The 17,943-nt window shown below is 44.6% G+C and overlaps 1 protein-coding gene across 4 annotated transcripts in view; it reads left to right on the forward strand.

The window, feature by feature from the left end:
- The window catches only part of ITPR1 (inositol 1,4,5-trisphosphate receptor type 1), a 353,524-nt gene that overhangs the window by 235,667 nt on the left and 99,914 nt on the right, over positions 1 to 17,943 (forward strand). For all 4 annotated transcript variants that reach the window (XM_010365717.2, XM_030921814.1, XM_030921842.1 and 1 more), the window contains 2 exons: positions 1,239 to 1,371; positions 3,298 to 3,488. In XM_010365717.2, coding sequence (XP_010364019.1) covers positions 1,239 to 1,371; positions 3,298 to 3,488 — 324 coding nt within the window. The remainder of the gene's footprint in view (positions 1 to 1,238; positions 1,372 to 3,297; positions 3,489 to 17,943) is intronic.

Here is a 17,943-nt window from a genome sequence, read left to right on the forward strand (position 1 = left end):
CCTATTCTCAGAGCTTATTAACAAATCATTTTAAATTCTACTGACTCATGGTTCAGTTGCAGGTCTTTTCAAAAGAACTCTTGAGTCTCTGTTTTAGAGACCTGCTCCATTTCAACACTTTTCCTCTTGGCCACACTTCTTTTCCCTCACCTCTCTTGATGATGTACCAGAGGAACTCCATGCCTTGCTGCTTTCATACTGGAAAAGAGTCCAGGGAAAATTTTTACAGCCTTTGACTTTTAGAGCCTTCAGGTTGGGAGGTGATCTTGGGGCCCCTTAGAAGCACGGCTGAAGATGTAGAGCTGAGAATGCAGAATGCATGCTGCCTCTGGTTACCGGCTTGCCAGCATCCCCCATTATTACTGAACAATGGAGGTTTTTTAGGTTAGAGTAATTACAAAGAGTTACTATATCCCCTGTTCAGGACTCTTTGATATTTATATTTTTAACAAATTTTATTATAGAAAAGTTGAAATCTGTATAAAAGGAGTCAGAAAGGTTTCAAAACCCCTCATTTATAACTCCGCTTCAACAGCAACTGTCAACTCATGCCCACTCTTGTCTCACTTATATCCCTTGCTGCTTCCCCTTCTCTCCTGTATTGTTTTAAAGAAGATTCCAGACAAAATGCCATTTTATCTATGTTGGTTTTTTATATATTCGATGTCTACCACTCATGCCACTAATTTATTTCCTATAGCATTATGAAGTTCTTGTTGTTTTTGTCTTTTGTTTTTTAAAACATTTGGCCCATTGACTATTTTTGTAAGAAAGGCTTACTTTTGGCTTATTGTATCATCTGACTCTATTACTCTGAAATCTTAATTTTTTTTGGACCTTGGGAATAAACCTTGTGCTTGAAATAACATTTTTATATTGCTATGTGGAAGCTGACCTGTAAGCATTTTCAATTTGTCTTAATTTTATCAACTTACCCCAAAGGGATTTTTGTTTGTTATTGTTAGTTGTCCTTCAAAATTACTGTTCTGTCTTATCATTGTGTGAGAGGGTACTTCAGTCAATATTTTAGATTGCTGCCATTTTTTAAAAAACATCTGGTTTTCTGAGAAAATATTGAAGTTAACTTCAGAGTTTCTAAATGCTTCTATTAATAATTTAATTTTTCGCCAAGTGAAACTGGGCCAATTATAACTGAGTACCCCTGTGTGTTTTGAATATTTGTCACTCAGTTATGCATTAAATGCAGAACCTGATTTTATTATCCTGTTTGAATTAAGGGTGAGGCGCTCAGGCAAATTCTGGTCAACCGTTACTATGGAAACATCAGACCTTCGGGAAGAAGAGAGAGCCTTACCAGCTTTGGCAATGGCCCACTGTCACCAGGAGGACCCAGCAAGCCCGGGGGAGGAGGTAGGCTTTGTGGTGTAATTAGCTTCATGTGTGAATCAAGTGTGTTCTATGATAGCTGCATGTTTCCTCCTAACAGGTTGAAACTGCTAACAACAGATGAATTTGTGTTGCAAGTGTATTTTTTAGCAACTTGTTTTGTCTTTGGTCTACCATCAAATTGATGTCTAAACATATTTTCCTGCAAACTAGCATTTCCCTGCAGCTAGATAGTGGCTAAGCCTTTTGCTCCTCCTTCCCATGCAGTGACCATCTTGGTGATATTTGAATGATTTGAGGGATTTGATATTATTGCACTTTGTCCTGTGGTTGTTAGGACTCTTGTCTTTCCGTAAAATGATGAGGATATTGGCACCCAGGATAGTGAAAGCTGCCGTTTATTATACATTGACTGAGTGCCAGGGGCTTTCCTAAGTGCACTGCATTCTTTATCTCCTTTTCTCCTCCCAGCTGCTCATCATGTGATAGGTACAGTCTATCCCAGTTCCACAGAGGAAATGGAAGCTTGTCAGTGGCTGGTCTGTAATTTCAGCCTGGTATATCTAATTCTAATGCCCATGCCGTGTACATCCACAAACTCCTATGGAAGTTTACAAAAAGCATCCCTGTACAAAAGTGCTTACTTTAAATCAGTTTAAGCACACTTACAAGTAAAAGATACAAAAACATGGAACTCAAAGGTGAGTCTTACCGAGTTTGTGTTTTTAGGCAGTGCTCAAAGCACAGATGTGAGTTGCCCGATTTCCTGTCTCATGGTGATGACTGTGGGGCAGCTTCAAATCCTTGGTGGGTTCCATGCATAGCACAGAAATACTCAGTGTACACTTAATTTGTCCTAGCACATGCTAAGGAGGAAGCTTGGATTTCTCCCTAAATGAAAACTGGAAGCACAGCTGCCCAGTTCATGGAGCTATGCCGGCCTCAATGAAGATGCAGTTCTCAAGGCATCCGAGAGGTGGGAACTTGGCCTTTCAAGTCCAAAAATCGATGCAGAGGCTCTTCACATCATCTCTCAAAACCATTCTCTTTACTTTCTGTAGGGAGGTCATTTAACAATTATGTGAAGCCCTTGGGGGAGGCATCATGACAGGGATTTGGAAATGCAAGACAGACTCCGCTCTGAGAAGCTATAGCAGAGAGAATGTGCAACCCAATTTCTACCTTGTGCTATAGATATAAGGACAAGTCAAGGACAAGCAGCATAAAGGAGGTGACACTGGAATTGAGTTCTGCATGAAAGGACAGATAGACAATTTCCTGCTTTTTGAAGCTGATCAGCCCATTTCTCCATGTGCGTTCATGTTTTAGTTATTGCCAATAGTAATACAAGGCAAGTCCTTAAATATGTACCTTCCAAACACAGTCAGAATCCATTCTAAATGGATGGTCCTCTCTTCTTAAGTATACTCATCTCCCCTGAAGTGCAGTGAGAACAGGAACTTTGTTTTGTTCACTCCCCCATCCCCAGCTCTTGGCTCCATGCCAAGCAGTGAGCAAACATTTGTCGAATGAATGAACCGATAAATTATGGAAAAGAGTAAGTTGGGGGTTAGAGTGGGCTTGTTAAAAAGAGAGCTAAAGTGATCATTATAGGCTAAGCTTCCTTGAGAGTGTTCTAAGAAGTGTTTGACTTTGGTTTGTTTCTGAAACCAGTTCTGAACTCTGCCACAAGTCATTGTGTTTAATGGAAGGGAGAGTCTTACCTGTCTGAATTCAAACACCATCTCTGCTGCTCACAAGCTGGTGTCCTTGGACAAGCATCTTCATCTCTCTGTGTTAATACTCAGTATTTTCCTTGTGGGGTTAAAAGGGTTAAAGAGATGAACATGGGTAAAACATTTAGTGCATAAAGTGTTGGTGCGTAGTAAGTATGCAGCAAACATTAGCTGTTCTGATTATGCTTAGTAAAAAAATATTCCATCTTCCTAGGGGGAGGTTCCGGATCCAGCTCTATGAGCAGGGGTGAGATGAGTCTGGCCGAGGTTCAGTGTCACCTTGACAAGGAGGGGGCTTCCAATCTAGTTATCGACCTCATCATGAATGCATCCAGTGACCGAGTGTTCCATGAAAGCATTCTCCTGGCTATTGCCCTTCTGGAAGGAGGCAACACCACCATCCAGGTAGGAAGGCAGCTTGGCTGCTGGTGTGGCGTCCCTGCTGAGCAGGAGGAGAGTCTGTTCTGGGAGCCAGATGCCTGGGTGGTACCAAGGCTTGTTTGGGAGACAGCTCATTCTGAGGGCACAAAATTCTGTTTTGAAAAATGAATTCTACTGGTATCCTGTTGTGATCATTTGGTCGTAAACCAGACTTGGTTCCAAAACATGAGTTACATTTGAAAATTGATAAAACACTGAGAATATGCAAAGGAAATTGGCGTAAGTTCTAGGACATAGTGGACACTCCATAAATGTTTGTTGAATGAGTAAATGATTGCATGAAGTTTATTTACAGTTTTTATCCAAGATTGCAGGGGATCTCATCACAGGATAACCAAAAGAGTTTGAACTGTGTGTGCTATTTAAAAGATTTAATTTTTATGTATATGTAGATACTGCAGCTGTTGCTTACTAGAAGTTTCTCTACCTTTTAACTGAAAGTTTAATAAAACCAAACCAATTTGAAATAATAGAGACACCAGGCTATGTTAGTCAGAAATGAATAGATGACTTTTTGAAAGGTAGATATGATATATATTTAAAACTAATAATAAAAACTCAAATTCTATTTCTAGTTCACTTTTTATAGATGTCCTTAAAAAAACAATTTTCATAATTTTTTCTTCCACAACAGTCATCTTAGAACATGAATTTTAATAATACCTAAATAACGTAACTTCTATATATGATTCCTTTAAATATTTTTAATACCTCCTTTATGCACTCTTCCTTCTTTGTTAGCTCCCTGAATAAGAGGTTTTTTTTGGATGTGTATCTGTGTGCAGACTTGTGTATACATACACACACATACATATTTTGATAAAAGCTTTATAGAGATACAATCCACATACCATAATATTCATCCTGACATATATATTTGACCTGACATATTCTTGGCCTTGAATTGAAATTGAGAGTCTCGGTTAATGAAGTCTTGGTTCTTTGTGCAACTTTGAAGAGGGCGTTTCTTCCTGTGAGTCACTGTGCCCTGGGCCAGGGTGCCTGGCTTGGCAGGTGCAGCACAGGTGAGATTTCAGTCCCTGCTTGCTCCCCCAGCCAGCACCTTGTGCCTTGGCACAACCTATGCAGCCAACTGTGGTGGCCCTTTTATTTCGCCTTCCAATCCCCGCTTGCCCCAGTGTACACTTGTGAAGTTTGTTATCATACATTGCACCAGGTTGGGGTTTGTGGCAATGAGTTAGGCACCTGGGCCAATGGCAAGGCCCACTGCTTGTCTAAGTTGTTACATGGGCACAAGTCATACATAGTGGGATTGCTTTTTATTTTGTCATGTGTGTGTGGGTGGGTCCTGCAGTCCTTCTCATCACTGGAATGTTGCCCAGCCACTGCTGTTTTCTGGGCTCCTGTGTTGGGATGGAAGCAGAGCTGAAATGCTCCTTGTCTTAGAACCACATGATTTCCTGTGATTAGAGCAGTTGAACTGAATACTCACTGAGCCCCTTCTGTGTATGTGCAGCTATACCAGGGGCGATGGGACAATGGTTTCCAGACATGGGAGCCAATTCGTCTATGAGAATTTTCTCCAGGCATAGTCAAGTGTGGAAAATGAGGACAATGTGGTGAATTTTTCATAAACCAATGTATTCAGTTTGAAGACCTGGCCATTTTATTCTGAGATTATATCTCTCCAACCTTTATTCTCAGCCACAGTGTCTTCTTTAATGAAATGGTGTTGATTATGGATCATAGATTCTTTTTTTCTGTTGGCCAAATTAGAAGTTGGAAACTCTAGGTTGTTATTCCTTCCCTTCCTGAAATTTTAAAGCTTTACTAGTTTGAGAAACCCAGAATCCCAGTCTTCAAGACATAGATATGCACATAGGAAGCTATGTCTCAAGGATGACATTTCGTGCCCTCCAAGAAGTATAAGTGATGCTGGGGAACCATCAAGGAAGAAGGACCAGCATTTCTCTGGGGAGTTTGCAGAAGGTCTGTGGATGAAATAGGCTTTCAAGGATGGACATAGGACTGAAAGGGGGAAATGGGGCATGGACCTGGGGCATGAGGAATCTTTGTCATATTCCATGGAAGAGAAGGCCCAGAGGTGTGAGAGCAGCAGTTGGGTTTCCAGAACAGGGGTTAGGTCTTTGAGACCGAGGAGTGCTATGTAGAAGTGAAGGGCCTTGGATTTTGCATTTGGAGTTGGGGTTTGTATGCAGCAGCAGTGCAGCCATCCAAGGGGCTTTGGAGCTGTAATGGAGGACTATACACCTGGCAGTATAGGACAGGTAAACTGAGGAAAGCAGGGTCCTGAGGAGGCAGTCTAAGAATTAAAAAGTTAATGGGCAGTAATTTATGGAAGCTGATGAGAACCTGAACTTAAATCTCTGATAAAAGAGGTCATAACTTGGGACAGGATGTTTTCTCATAATGGCACAAGAGAGCTCTCTGGGTGCTGGAAACATATTTGACCGTTTGTTTAGGTGGTGGTTACATGAGTGTGCACATGTTTAAAACTCAGTGATCATATCCTTTGCTGGGACACGGATGGAGCTGGAGGCCATTATCCTTAGCAAAATCACACTGAAACAGAAAATCAAATACCGCACGTTCTCGGTTATAAGTGGGAGCTACATGATGGGAACACATGGACACTTAGAGGGGGAACAACACCCACTGGGGCCTTTCGGAAGGTGGAGGTGATGAGGAGGGAGAGGATGGAAAAAATAACTAATGGGTACTAGGTTTAATACCAGAGTGGTGAAGCAATCTATATGATAAACCCCCGTGACACAAGCTTACCTATGTAACCTGCAATTGCACCCCTGAATTTAAAATAAAAGTTTAAAAAAGAAAAAAACAACAACTCAGTTGAGCCACATGCTTAAAATTGGTGTGCTTTACTGTAGCTATGTTATGTGTCAATCAAGAAATAAAGGAGGGCAGGGAATGGGAGTCTGAACCTTGCTGGGACTAAAGGGGTGTGGGTGAGGGACAGGATATCATGAATAGAAACCCTGTCACTCTCTGCACCAGGCCCAGGCCTGGACCTGCTGATACTTGGCAAATGTTGGCTGAAATGGCACCTGATTAGACATGGGAGAGAAGTCAGAGGTCCCAGTCGGCTCTGGGCTTGGCATCAGGATGACCAGGAGCACAAAGGCACCATTAATTAAGTACTAACAATGAAGTACAGTGGCTGGTGGGGGCTGAGGGCCGCTGCACTGAGACTTCTGGGCAGACGATGTCTGTGGCTCTGGTGAGATGCCATGTTTCTCATGGAGCATCTGATGGTGACGGCCAGGCACACACAAGCTGTTTTTCCTTCAAGTTCTTTATCTTGTAAGGTAATTATGAATATTAGTTTCATGTTTTCACACACTTATTACTCATACACCCAGGCTCCAGATGAAATGCCATGATGGAGTTAAAGCAGTTCAGCCATGTATGGAGTGGGGCTGTTTTCTCTTGGGGGTACTCGGGTGGTGCGGGGGGCCTGTGGGCCCATACCAGGATGGAAGGGTGTGGCCCCGAGGGGCCGCACGCACATGCTGTTTTCTCCTTCCTGCTTCTGTGACCCCTGGGGGGCCCAGTCTAACCCCGTGTCTCATAGGAGGCCGATGGTTCCAGGAAAATGTCTTCTAGCCTAGACTTGACTTGTCAGAACCCCTTGGCCCCAAGCTTCTCTTTCTCTGGAGAAAATGATGTGGAACTAGGGTTGTGTCTGGGGCCAGTTAAGGACAGGAACCTTGAAGCCCCAGGAGGAGTGATTCAGAGTTTCGTCTTGCTGTTGAGGAGTTGGTTCAGAGTAGTAAGTGGCCAGCTGGGAAGTGAGCCTGACTTGGGCTAAGACCGCAATGCGGCAATTAATGATTGCTGAGATGCTGTGCTCCACTGAAGACACGGTGGGTACTGGCCAGAGCTGGCGGAGCACGGTCACTTCCTGTTCAGTGTACCATGGAGGGTCTCAGGAAGGGAAATGGGTCTGTGGTCAGCTGGTCTTCTTGAGATCCATGTTTCCTGATGACAGGTGGTAGAAAGAGGAATTGCAGGGAAGCAGGCAGGCCTACATGGTTCCAGAAATGTATAGTCTGCCCTCTGTGTTTGTCGCTTCTGCATCTGTGGATTCAACCATCTGCAGATTTAAAATATTTAGGGAAGACTGGGCACAGTGGCTCACACCTATAATTCCAGAGCTTGGGGAAGCCAAGGCAGGTGGATCACTTGAGGCCAGGAGTTCGAGACCAGCCTGGCCAACATGGCAAAACCCCGATTCTACTAAAAATACAAAAATTAGCTGGGTGTGATGGTGCACGACTGTAATTGCAGCTACTCAGAAGGCTGAGGCACCAGAATTGCTTGAACTCAGGAGGTGGGGAAGGTTGCAGTGAGCCAAGATTGTGCCACTGTACTCCAACCTGGGCGACAGAGCAAGATTCTGTCTCAAAAAAATAAATAATAAAATAAAATATTTAGGGAAAAAAAAAACAATAAAAATAATAATTCAGCTGTAAAAAGATAATACATGTATTTTAAAATGAAGCATTAACAAGTATTTCCCATCCCTGGGCTTTCCGTTCCCATGTCTGTAAAGTATAAGGCATAAATGGACTCCCAGATTCCCTGCAGCTGTGAAGCAGGACATTTCAGTGATCATTAGATATTTTCCCCCAGGGAGTCTTAGAACCCAGTGGTGATGGTCAGCTGATTCCATTTCTGAAGTCTTCCCTGGCTTGTGAAAATAATTATTAAAAATAATGGTGATTAGACAAACCATGGTACATTACATTGTGTTGGGCATTGTAAGCTAGAGGTGATGCAAAGTATACACGAGGATGTGCCTAGGTTATATGTAAATACTACACCATTTTACATAAGAGAGCATCCTTGGATTTTGGCATCTGCAGAGGTCCTGGAACCAGTCTTTCACAGATATCGAGGGACAACTGTATTGCCTGTCCGAGGACAGGTCTGCAAAAGAGCCCTTATGTTTAGCAGCACCTCCCCTCAGGATTCTGAACATGTTTCACATGGAGAAGAAAAGTGAGACCTGCTTTCAAGTCCACTTTTGTGTGAGATGAAGGAAGTTATCCCTGGGCTTCTGTTTCCATGTCTAGCATGTGTGAGGCATAAACAGACTCCCGGCTTCCCTGCAGCTTTGAGTCAGGACATTTCAACAATCATTAGATGTTTTCCCCAAGGAGTCTTAGAACCCAGTGGCAATGGTCAGCTGGTCTTATTTCTTAAGTCTTTCCTGGCTTGTGAAAATAATTGTTAAAAACGATAGTGATTAAACAAACCACCATACATCTATACAATGGAATAGTAGTCAGCAATGAAAAGGAATATATTGATGAGTGCAAGACATTGGATGTCTCTCAGAAGCATTATGCTGAGTGAAAAACTTCAGTCTCAAAAGGTGACATACTATGTGGTTCCATTTCTATGACATTTTGAAGGGGCACAACTCTTAAGATGGAGAACACATTAACATTTGCCAGGGCTAGGCAGTAGGGGAGAATTTTACTATAAAGGAAGAGCACAGAGGCATATTTTGGGTGATGGAACCATTGTGTGTTCTGTTTTTAGTAGTAGTCACATGAATCCACATGTGTGTGAAGATTCATATAGCAGTACACCAAAGAAAGTCAATTTAGCTATATGATAATTTTATAAATTAAAAAAGTAAAAAACATATGATGATGATGAGAACCAGCATTTATTAAGTGCTTATTATGTGCCAAGAATCATGCATAAGGACTTTCTATGTATCATCTCATTTAATCTTCACAGCCTCCCTATGAAGTAAAGTACCGTGATTATCCCTCTTTATAGATGAGGAAACCAAAACTCAAAAGAGTTAAGGAACTTACCCCAAATCATACAAGCATTAAGTAGCAGAGCTGGCCGGGCGTGGTGGCTCATGCCTGTAATCCCAGCACTTTGGGAGGCGAGGCAGGTGGATCACGAGGTCAGGAGATCGAGACCATCCTGGCTAACATGGTGAAACCCTGTCTCTACTGAAAACAAAAAATTAACTGGGCGAGGTGGCGGGCGCCTGTAGTCCCAGCTACTCAGGAGGCTGAGACAGGAGAATGGCGTGAACCCGGGAGGTGGAGCTTGCAGTGAGCCAAGATAGCGTCACCGCACTCCAGCCTGGGTGACAAAGCGAGACTCTGTCTCAAAAAATAAATAAATAACTAAATAAATAAAAATAATAAAAATAAAAAAACTAGCAGAGCCAACATTTGAACTGGGGCAACCTGGCACCCCAAATTCCTCACTGCCCTTAATGGCTTCATTCTTCAGGATGATCTGAGGTAGGAGGTCAGGTGCTTTAGGAAGGAGGCTGAGTTGGCTTCTTCTTACAAGGTAAATAATTGTCATCTCCAAAGGCGAGGCATAAGAGGTTTGGGGATGGGTTCGTGGCTGCAGAGCTCAGAGCTCAGTAGCAACGACTAATATGACTAGTATACGGTTTCGTCTTGCTTGGCGATTTACTGCTTATGTAGTCCTTTCCTTTACAATGTCTCATTTGAGTCTCCCAGTTGCTCTGTGGGTAAGCCGGACCCGCATTATCCCCATTATAGAGATAAGGAAACAGAAACTTAAGGAGGTTATGACTTACTCAGAGCTCCAGAGCTGGACAAAACCCATGATAAAATATCCTGTACCTCTTGTCCCTCCCACCTCCACCTGTAGTTATCTGTCACTGAGTAACGACCTAAAAATTGCATAGCCTAAAGCAATGGCCATTTTGGCGCCTAGCATGAATCTGTGAGCTTGGGCTCAGCGGGGTGGTTCTTTTGCTCTGTGTGATCTTGGCTGGGTCTGCAACCATCAGGGGGTTGACTGGTCTTAGAACAGCTTACATGGTCACTTGTATGACTGTGGCCGTTGGTGCTGGTCCTTTGCTGGGAGCTCAGCTGGGGGTACTGACTGACTGGAGTGCCTTGGTTCTCTGTGTGGTTTGGGCTTCTTAGAACATGGTGACTGGGTTCTGAGAAGCAGTGTTTCAAGAAGCAGGAAGTGGAAGCTACTAGCCCTTTCAAAGCCTAAGTTTAGAATTCCTAGAATGTCACTTCTACCACATTCTATTGGTCAAAGCCAGACATGAGGCCAGCCCCATTTCAAAGGTGGGGAGAAAAGCTCCATCTCTTGTTGTGAGGAGGGTATGTGTATAAAAAGAGAGAATTGTTGGAGACCACCTTTGGGGACTGGGTCCCTCATCACCACCCCCATTATAATCGATTGAACACCTACCATGGGTCAGCCAGGCCCCCAAACTGGATGCTACAGCTACAGGAAAGGGAGACACCATTGTCTCTGCAGTTGAGGAGTTTGGATCTCCCTTCAGACTAAATCCCTTCTTTGCGAAAGTGTCGACTCTGTCTTTCTCCTTTTGGATGTTGTATGAAAATTCAGTCCTGCCTTAGGATAAGCTCACTGAGAATCACAGCACTCCAGAAATTCTAGATTTCATTGTCCAGACCCTAGAGGATTCAATTTATGGGAATCCACAAATAACGACATACAGTGCTTGCTAGGCACTCTCATGGAGAGTTTGCTCCCTTATTATGAAACCCTGTCATCCATCACAACATCACCTAAAGCCCTGAAATGCCTGGACGCCAAATACAGGTTAATTCCCGGTCTGGCATAATGGGCTCCCAGGGATGGTGTCCCCAGGTCTCCCAGCATCTACTCTTCCTGTCCCGGCTCCTGCAATGGTGATAACATCTGAGGATAGATCGTGACTCCCAGACTTCTACCTGGCTGCCATCAGAGCAGGGTTCACATTGAATCCTCTGCTTGTGGGAACAAGGAGACAGTACCACAGCCCATGGATTTTCCAGAAACGAGTGACACGTTGTCAGGTGATAGGATCACGCTTGTCTTGAAGAGAACTTCCTGCTTTCTTTCTCCCCACTCTGGTGCCACCCGCTTCCTGCCAGCCCCCAGAAGAAATATTTCCTTGTGGCTTGATGTTTTGTAGCAAGTGGAAAACTATAAAATAAGCATTTGCTTATGAATTAATTTTTGGCACACACGGGGCTCAGCAGGGCTCACGGCACTTTCATATCCGTCCTTCGAGTCCTTGCCAATTTCTGTGTTCCTTCCTCCTAAGATGTTCCCACCAGTGTCTGGGGGAAGTTCCCTTCGCTTCCTCTTCCTTACAGAAGGACAGGGGCTGTCCTTACCTGGAATGAAGAGTAGGAGAGGCTATCTTTGGACATACCTCGTTTTTTATTTTTATTTTATTAAGCCAATACAGATGTTTTGGGATATGTATGCTGACGTGACCATAGAGAACCTCCTAGCACATTATGGGGATAGATGGTTAAACATTTTTTTGGACTAATTGCTTCTGGTTTCAGAAGCACCGGGAATTTCATGTATCAAATGGCTGCCCACGTCTATTCCTATGCCAAAGTCTAGTCTACAGACACACCCGAAAAGGGTTTTCTTTTCTGCACGTAAGCAGCTAGAGATGGAAAATGTGAGAAGTGCTCCGTCAGGAAACTGGCCTGCGAATTCAGCAGAGAGAGTGATCCCTGGTTCATGAGGCCTTTCCTACACCACACTCTTTTTTTTTTTTTTTTTTTTTTTGAGGTTGGCTTAAGAAATCAGCCCAAGAACCAGTGTTAGATAGGAAATCTCACATCCCTTCCAGAAGTCACTGCAACACAGTGTGGGAGGGACACGTTGGTTGGGCTACCTCTGACCCCAGTTAGCAGAGAGATGAGGGTGGAAAGGGCAAGTTGATTTGCCTCTGCTGGAAACGGAAGGCCAGTTTGTGAGGAAGATCAGCCTTGGTTTGACAGGGCAGTCACCCTGAGGAGGAGGAAAAGATTGGTGTGTGAGCAAGTTACGTAAATGGGTGTTGTTTTTGGCAGGGAAGTCAGGAATGAGTCACTTCTGAGCGGTGTTTTCTAACCTCAGTTTTATCCATGTGGGAAAGGAGTGGAGCCAGCAGTGGAGTCAGGGCAGCTCTCCTCCTGCATGTGAGGGGTTCGAGAGCTGTTGGCATTAAAGAAAGAGGGAGGCAGTGACTTGTCGCCAGTAGGCGTCCCCAGAGACCCTGCCCTTCCGCTGAAGCTGTGAGGGGTCAGCAAAGCTGTCCCAGTTTGGCTTAAGGACCAGCTGGGCTCCTTTGAGAAATGGTGGAGTAAAGTTGGGGACTCAGGGAGGAACCCCTGGAAGGAGAGAGCCTATCACATACAGGAGCATGGCCTTCAGACCACAATATTTGTGCTGGAATTCTAGCTCTGCACCTGCCAGCCTTGAGTGACCTTGGGGTTTGTTAGAGCAACTTTGAAACTCAGTTTCCTCGTCTGCAAAATGAGGGTTGGAAAAGCCTAGTCCCTTCCTTATGGAGTTGCAAAGAACATGGGGGTAAAATGTGTGGTCCGGTAGACATGTAGAGCTGCTGCCGGAGCTGCTGATTTTGTGGTGTGGGTACAGCCTGGGCTCAAGCCCTGCCTCCTACATGCCCACATCAGGACTCCTGGCGAAGTCCACCTCACTTATCCCACTGGTTCCTGACTTGGAGAACAGGATGGTGACCGTTCCCACCTCAGAGAACTCCTGAGATGGTTTCATAAACTATTTATAGAAAGCACCTCATGCGGCATCTGGCCAATACAAAGATCTCAAGATGATGTTCTTATTTTTATTTGTTCGTATATATTTTTAAGAGATGGGGTCTTGCTATGTTGCTGAGGCTAGACTTGAACTCCTGAGCTCAAGCAATCCTCCTGCCTCAGCCTCCTGAGTAGCTGGGACTATAGGTGCTGGCCACCATGCTCGGCTCTAATTAATAATATTTTTATTTATTTTAAATACATGCTGTATTTTATGAAAGTTGTTTTCTGTCTAAAATCCTACTTCTGATATTTTCCATTTTTGCGTGGTGGTTTATCATCCAGCGGGCCTGGGGGACGCTCTGTTTTATGTTGTTTTCACACTCAATTGACCCAAGTCCCTCTGACTGTATATTAAAAATGCTTTTAGAACTCTAGGACATTGAGAAATTTCATTGCCTGGGGTACAGGTTATTTAGGTTGGTGCAAAAGTAATTGCAGTTTTTGCCATTAAAAGTAATGAGAGACATTCTGGGATGAAGCAGAAAGAAAAACAGCAATCTACTCACTTCTTTGTGGTTTGAAGTGCTCCCTGGCCCAGGCCATTGTCTTGTCTGTCCTTTTTTCCTTTCCTTTCTTTCCCTCCTTCCCTTCCTTCCCTCCTGCTTTCTTTGCCTTCGACCTGAACACTTCACACCCTTCTTCACCATTCCCAGGAAACTGGACTGTTATTGAACAAGAATCCTTGAGGATTTTTGGTTTAAATCCAGGTCTTCAGGGAGAAACTCAAAATTCAAAAGTCATTGCATTCTTAGGCATATCAGACTTGAGTGAGCTCTCCTGCAGAAGAAGATAGCAATTCCCACAGCTCTGCCCTGGTCATCCTTAGCACAGCTCTCCAAGTGATGGCAGATACTAGGTAATGCATGCACCTACTGGCATTCAGTTTCCCAGTTCGGGGCAAGAAATTACAGCAAGAATTGTCAGCATCATTCATCCGTGGGTCCTTCCAGGTTGGTTATAAGAGGTACAATCCCTTTGAGGTGGTCCCAGGGGAGAATGTGCATCCTGGTTCATGCTTCCAGAGGAGCTGGAGACCCAGCATGATTTTTCTTCTTTCCTGAGTAGCAGAACCAACAATATGGACAGAAGTGGACAGTGACATACATCTGCTTGTCTGGCCTTCCATGACAGGACTGCAACTATTGAGGGGAAGGGGGAGGGGAAGATCTTTGGAAGCAGAATGTTAGTCTCCTTCCTTCCTGCGAAAGCTAGAAGCAGGAATTTGTTTCTTGTTTGTTTGTTTGAGACAGAGTCTCACTGTGTTGCCCAGGCTGGAGTGCAGTGGTGCGATCTCAGCTCACTGCAACCTCTGCCTCATGGGTTCAAGCAATTCTCCTGTCTCAACCTCCTGAGTAGCTAGGACTACAGGTGCCTGCCCCCATGCCCAGCTAATTTTTTGTATTTTTAGTAGAGATGGGGTTTCTACATGTTGGCCAGGCTGGTCTTGAGCTCCAGACCTCAGGTGATCCACCTGCCTCAGCCTCCCAAAGTGCTGGGATTACAGGCATGAGCGACCGCGCGCGTGGCTAAGAATTTGTTTCTAAGAGGAGATGTCTTCAGAGAGAACCTCAGGTTTTCCACGTCTCTAAAATTTTACTAAAAGTGCAGAGAAAAATGACAGAGAAGACCTGGAAATTTTTGTAAAGCCATCAATTCGTTTTATCCCACTGAATCCTCAAGAGGTCCAGATATTATTATTTCTTTATCTTCCTTCAGGTCTAGCAAGAGGTCTATGTTCTTCCTAACTTTCTTTAGTGACTTCTGAGTATGAGATGCCTCTTGGGAACTGCCAGGCAGAGGATTGGTCAGTCCTCCTCTGGAGGTTCAGGGATTAGTAAATGGTAGCCCACGGGAAAAATCCAGACAGCCGCCTGTGTTTGCAGATAAAGTTTTATTGGTGCATAGCTACAGTTTTTCCTTTGGGATTGTCCTAACTGCTTTCCTGCTTCAAGGGCAGAGTTGAGTAGTTGTGACAGACTGTGATGACCCTCAGCGTGTGAAATGTTTACCATTTGGCCCTTTGGAAAAATGTTTGCTGACCCCAGAGTTTGTTTAATCTTTACTACGTAGATGTTAAACTGCCTAAGGGAAAGAAACACAGTATTTCCCCCTTTGTTCTGTGCTCCTCACCCCCTAGTATGGCAATTTTTAAGTAAATATTCACCAGATGAGCAATATCCTAAGTCCCAAGGTGTGTTGGCCACTTACTCAGCTAATAAATGGGAATTCAAGGAAACAGGCTGGGGCAGGCCTGCCTCCCTGCCTGCCTCCCTCCCTGCCTGTCTCCCTCCCTCCCTCCCTTCCTTCCTTTCTTCCTTCCTTCCTTTCTTCCCTCCTTCCTTCCTTCCTTCCTTCGTTCGTTCCTTCCTTCCTCTCTTTCCCTCTTTCTCTCCTCTCCTTCTCTTCCCTTCCTTCCCCTTTTCTTTTTTTTTCTTTTCTTTCTTGTTTTTCTTTTTCTCTTTTTCTTTCTCTTTCTTTTGTTTCTTTCTCTCTCTTTCTCACTGTCTTTTTTTTTCTTTCCCTCCTTCCCTCCCTCCCTCTCTTCTTTCCTTTCCTTCCCTTCCTTTCTTTATTTCTTTTCTGTCTTCTTTTTGGTGGGGGCAGACAGGGTTGTTTTTTTAAAAGATGTTTTCTTTCCTAGAGTGATCTCTGCTTTCCCCACATAGCCTCTGCCAGGATGTACTCCATCACCCCAGTTTAATACCTTTCAACACAGATTTGGGAGGCAGATAAAGCAGGACATTCCTTAGGGAATTGTCTGTGTAGCCTGAGAATCCAGACACCTGCGATTACAGACTTTTGATCTATGAGCCCCCTCTGACCATCCTACCCCAAAGCATCACGTTTCCAGGTTAGTCACTCCCTTATGGCTTAATGCTGTGCTATTTCTATGCCTCCTACAAACGTTTTCCTAGTGGTGAACACAGGGACTTCTCAGGGCATATACAATTGACCTTAAAACATCTGAAATGTTAGAGCCCCGTCTCCAGCCTGTTTGCCTTCTTTTTCTACTGATCCCCTTGGGTAATCTCATCTACTCCCAAGGCCTCCAGCAGCCATTTATGCCAACACCTCCCAAATATATAGCTCTCAGTCCCACCTCTCTGCTGATTTCTAGATTTCTGCTCAAATCCCTGATGCGCATCTCCACTTGTGTTAGCTATAAGTTAGCAGGACCCCATGATGCTGTCATCTCCCTTCCTCCATTCCATTTGCTCTCTTGTGTTCCATAGCTTTGTCAGTGGACTCACCAACAGCCAAGGATACCCAAGCTAGAAGCTTTGCAGTCATCAGACTTCTTTTTCTCTTGCTTTTCCCCCAGGAACTAATCTGTGCCCACTTTACCTCCTGGGAGTTTAACCATTGTTAGGACTTACAATGAACCAGATAGTTGGCACTGTGAAGTCAGAGTGGCCCAACTGGGAATGCAGGAGCTGCGGTTTGAAACTAGGCACTGTGGCTTCAGGACTCATATGCTTGACCACCAGGCTTGACCGCCTGCCAGCATGGGGCTACTGAGCTCTGCACTTGCCAGCCTTTTCGCCTGGATAACTGAGTTAGCCTTTTAGTGGCCTCCCTGCCTCTGGGCATTTCTCTCTTCCATGCGGTTGTCAGTGATGCCCCCCAAATGGAACCCTCACCACCTGCTTCTCCATCTGAACAGCCTTCTGTGGAGTATGGAGCCCATGGCCTCCCTGACGGAACCCATCAGTGCCTTGCGTGGTCTGGCCCCACTTGGGTTTCTCCACTCACTCCCCCACACTCATTGTCCTACAGCTGCAACTCCTGCCTGCCAATCCCCAGCGGGGCCATGAACTCAGATGCCTTTGCTCCGTGTGGACATGCCCTCATTCCCTTTGCCTGGCAGGCTCCCCGGACCCTGATAGAAATGTCTCCTACTCGAGAAACTTCCTCTTGATCCCCTGAGGCAGAGATAATGGACTGTGCTTCATTTACTGCAGTAATGACCACACTTCAACTAGAGCTTGACTGTAAGACCCAAGGGGGCAGAGACCAAGTCTGTCTTCACCCCAGGTCCCCTCGAGGAGCCTCCACATGTGCTGGATGAAAGGTCTTCAGTGTGTACGTGATGAATCAGTGTGGATACTCCTACTGTGTAAATTATTCTGGGAATTCACTGAGATAATATGTGGAAGGCACTCACCTCAGCGTGAAGCTTTTAGTACATAGTAATAGCTCATCCAAAGCAACTCTGCTTACTTTTTGGTTGTTTATCTTCCCTCACCCACTAACTCACCCACACTTTCTTCCGGGGTCAAGTCTCCATATGACTCCCCAGCACTCAGACTGTAAATGTAGAAATTGAAGTTCTGACCCAATGTGGCCACCATGTTACTTTAGCCTTCTTACCATTTCTGAATGGAAACATGAGATGTGAAATGTGAACGTGTGTTGTTGATGGTTATTACCATTTTAAAGGAGACCTTCTTTAGGTGTGGGAGGGAGTTAAGTTGATCTGATCCCACGGGAAATACATAATGTCAGCTTGGAGAAATATCCTTATGATGGCAGCAGTCCTCTTTTCTTCTTGTTTGTAATAATGATGGACAGTAGTGGTAACAAGTGCTCATGTGCCGGGGCTAGCCAGGCGCCCTCACTGCATGGTCTCATCCACTCTTCCTGGGGCTCCTATGTAGTAGGTACTGCTTTGACCCCTTTCTGCTAATGAGGAAATAGAAGATCCGAGAGGTAAGGTTATGTGCTCAGAGTCACAGAGCCAGCTGGTAGTTGTGCCAGGGTTTGTTTTCTGCCAGAACATGAGTTTGTAGCCTCTCTGCCGTGCCGTGCCA

Source organism: Rhinopithecus roxellana, chromosome 1 (genome assembly GCF_007565055.1).
Source record: "Rhinopithecus roxellana isolate Shanxi Qingling chromosome 1, ASM756505v1, whole genome shotgun sequence".
Taxonomy (NCBI): Eukaryota; Metazoa; Chordata; class Mammalia; order Primates; family Cercopithecidae; genus Rhinopithecus; species Rhinopithecus roxellana.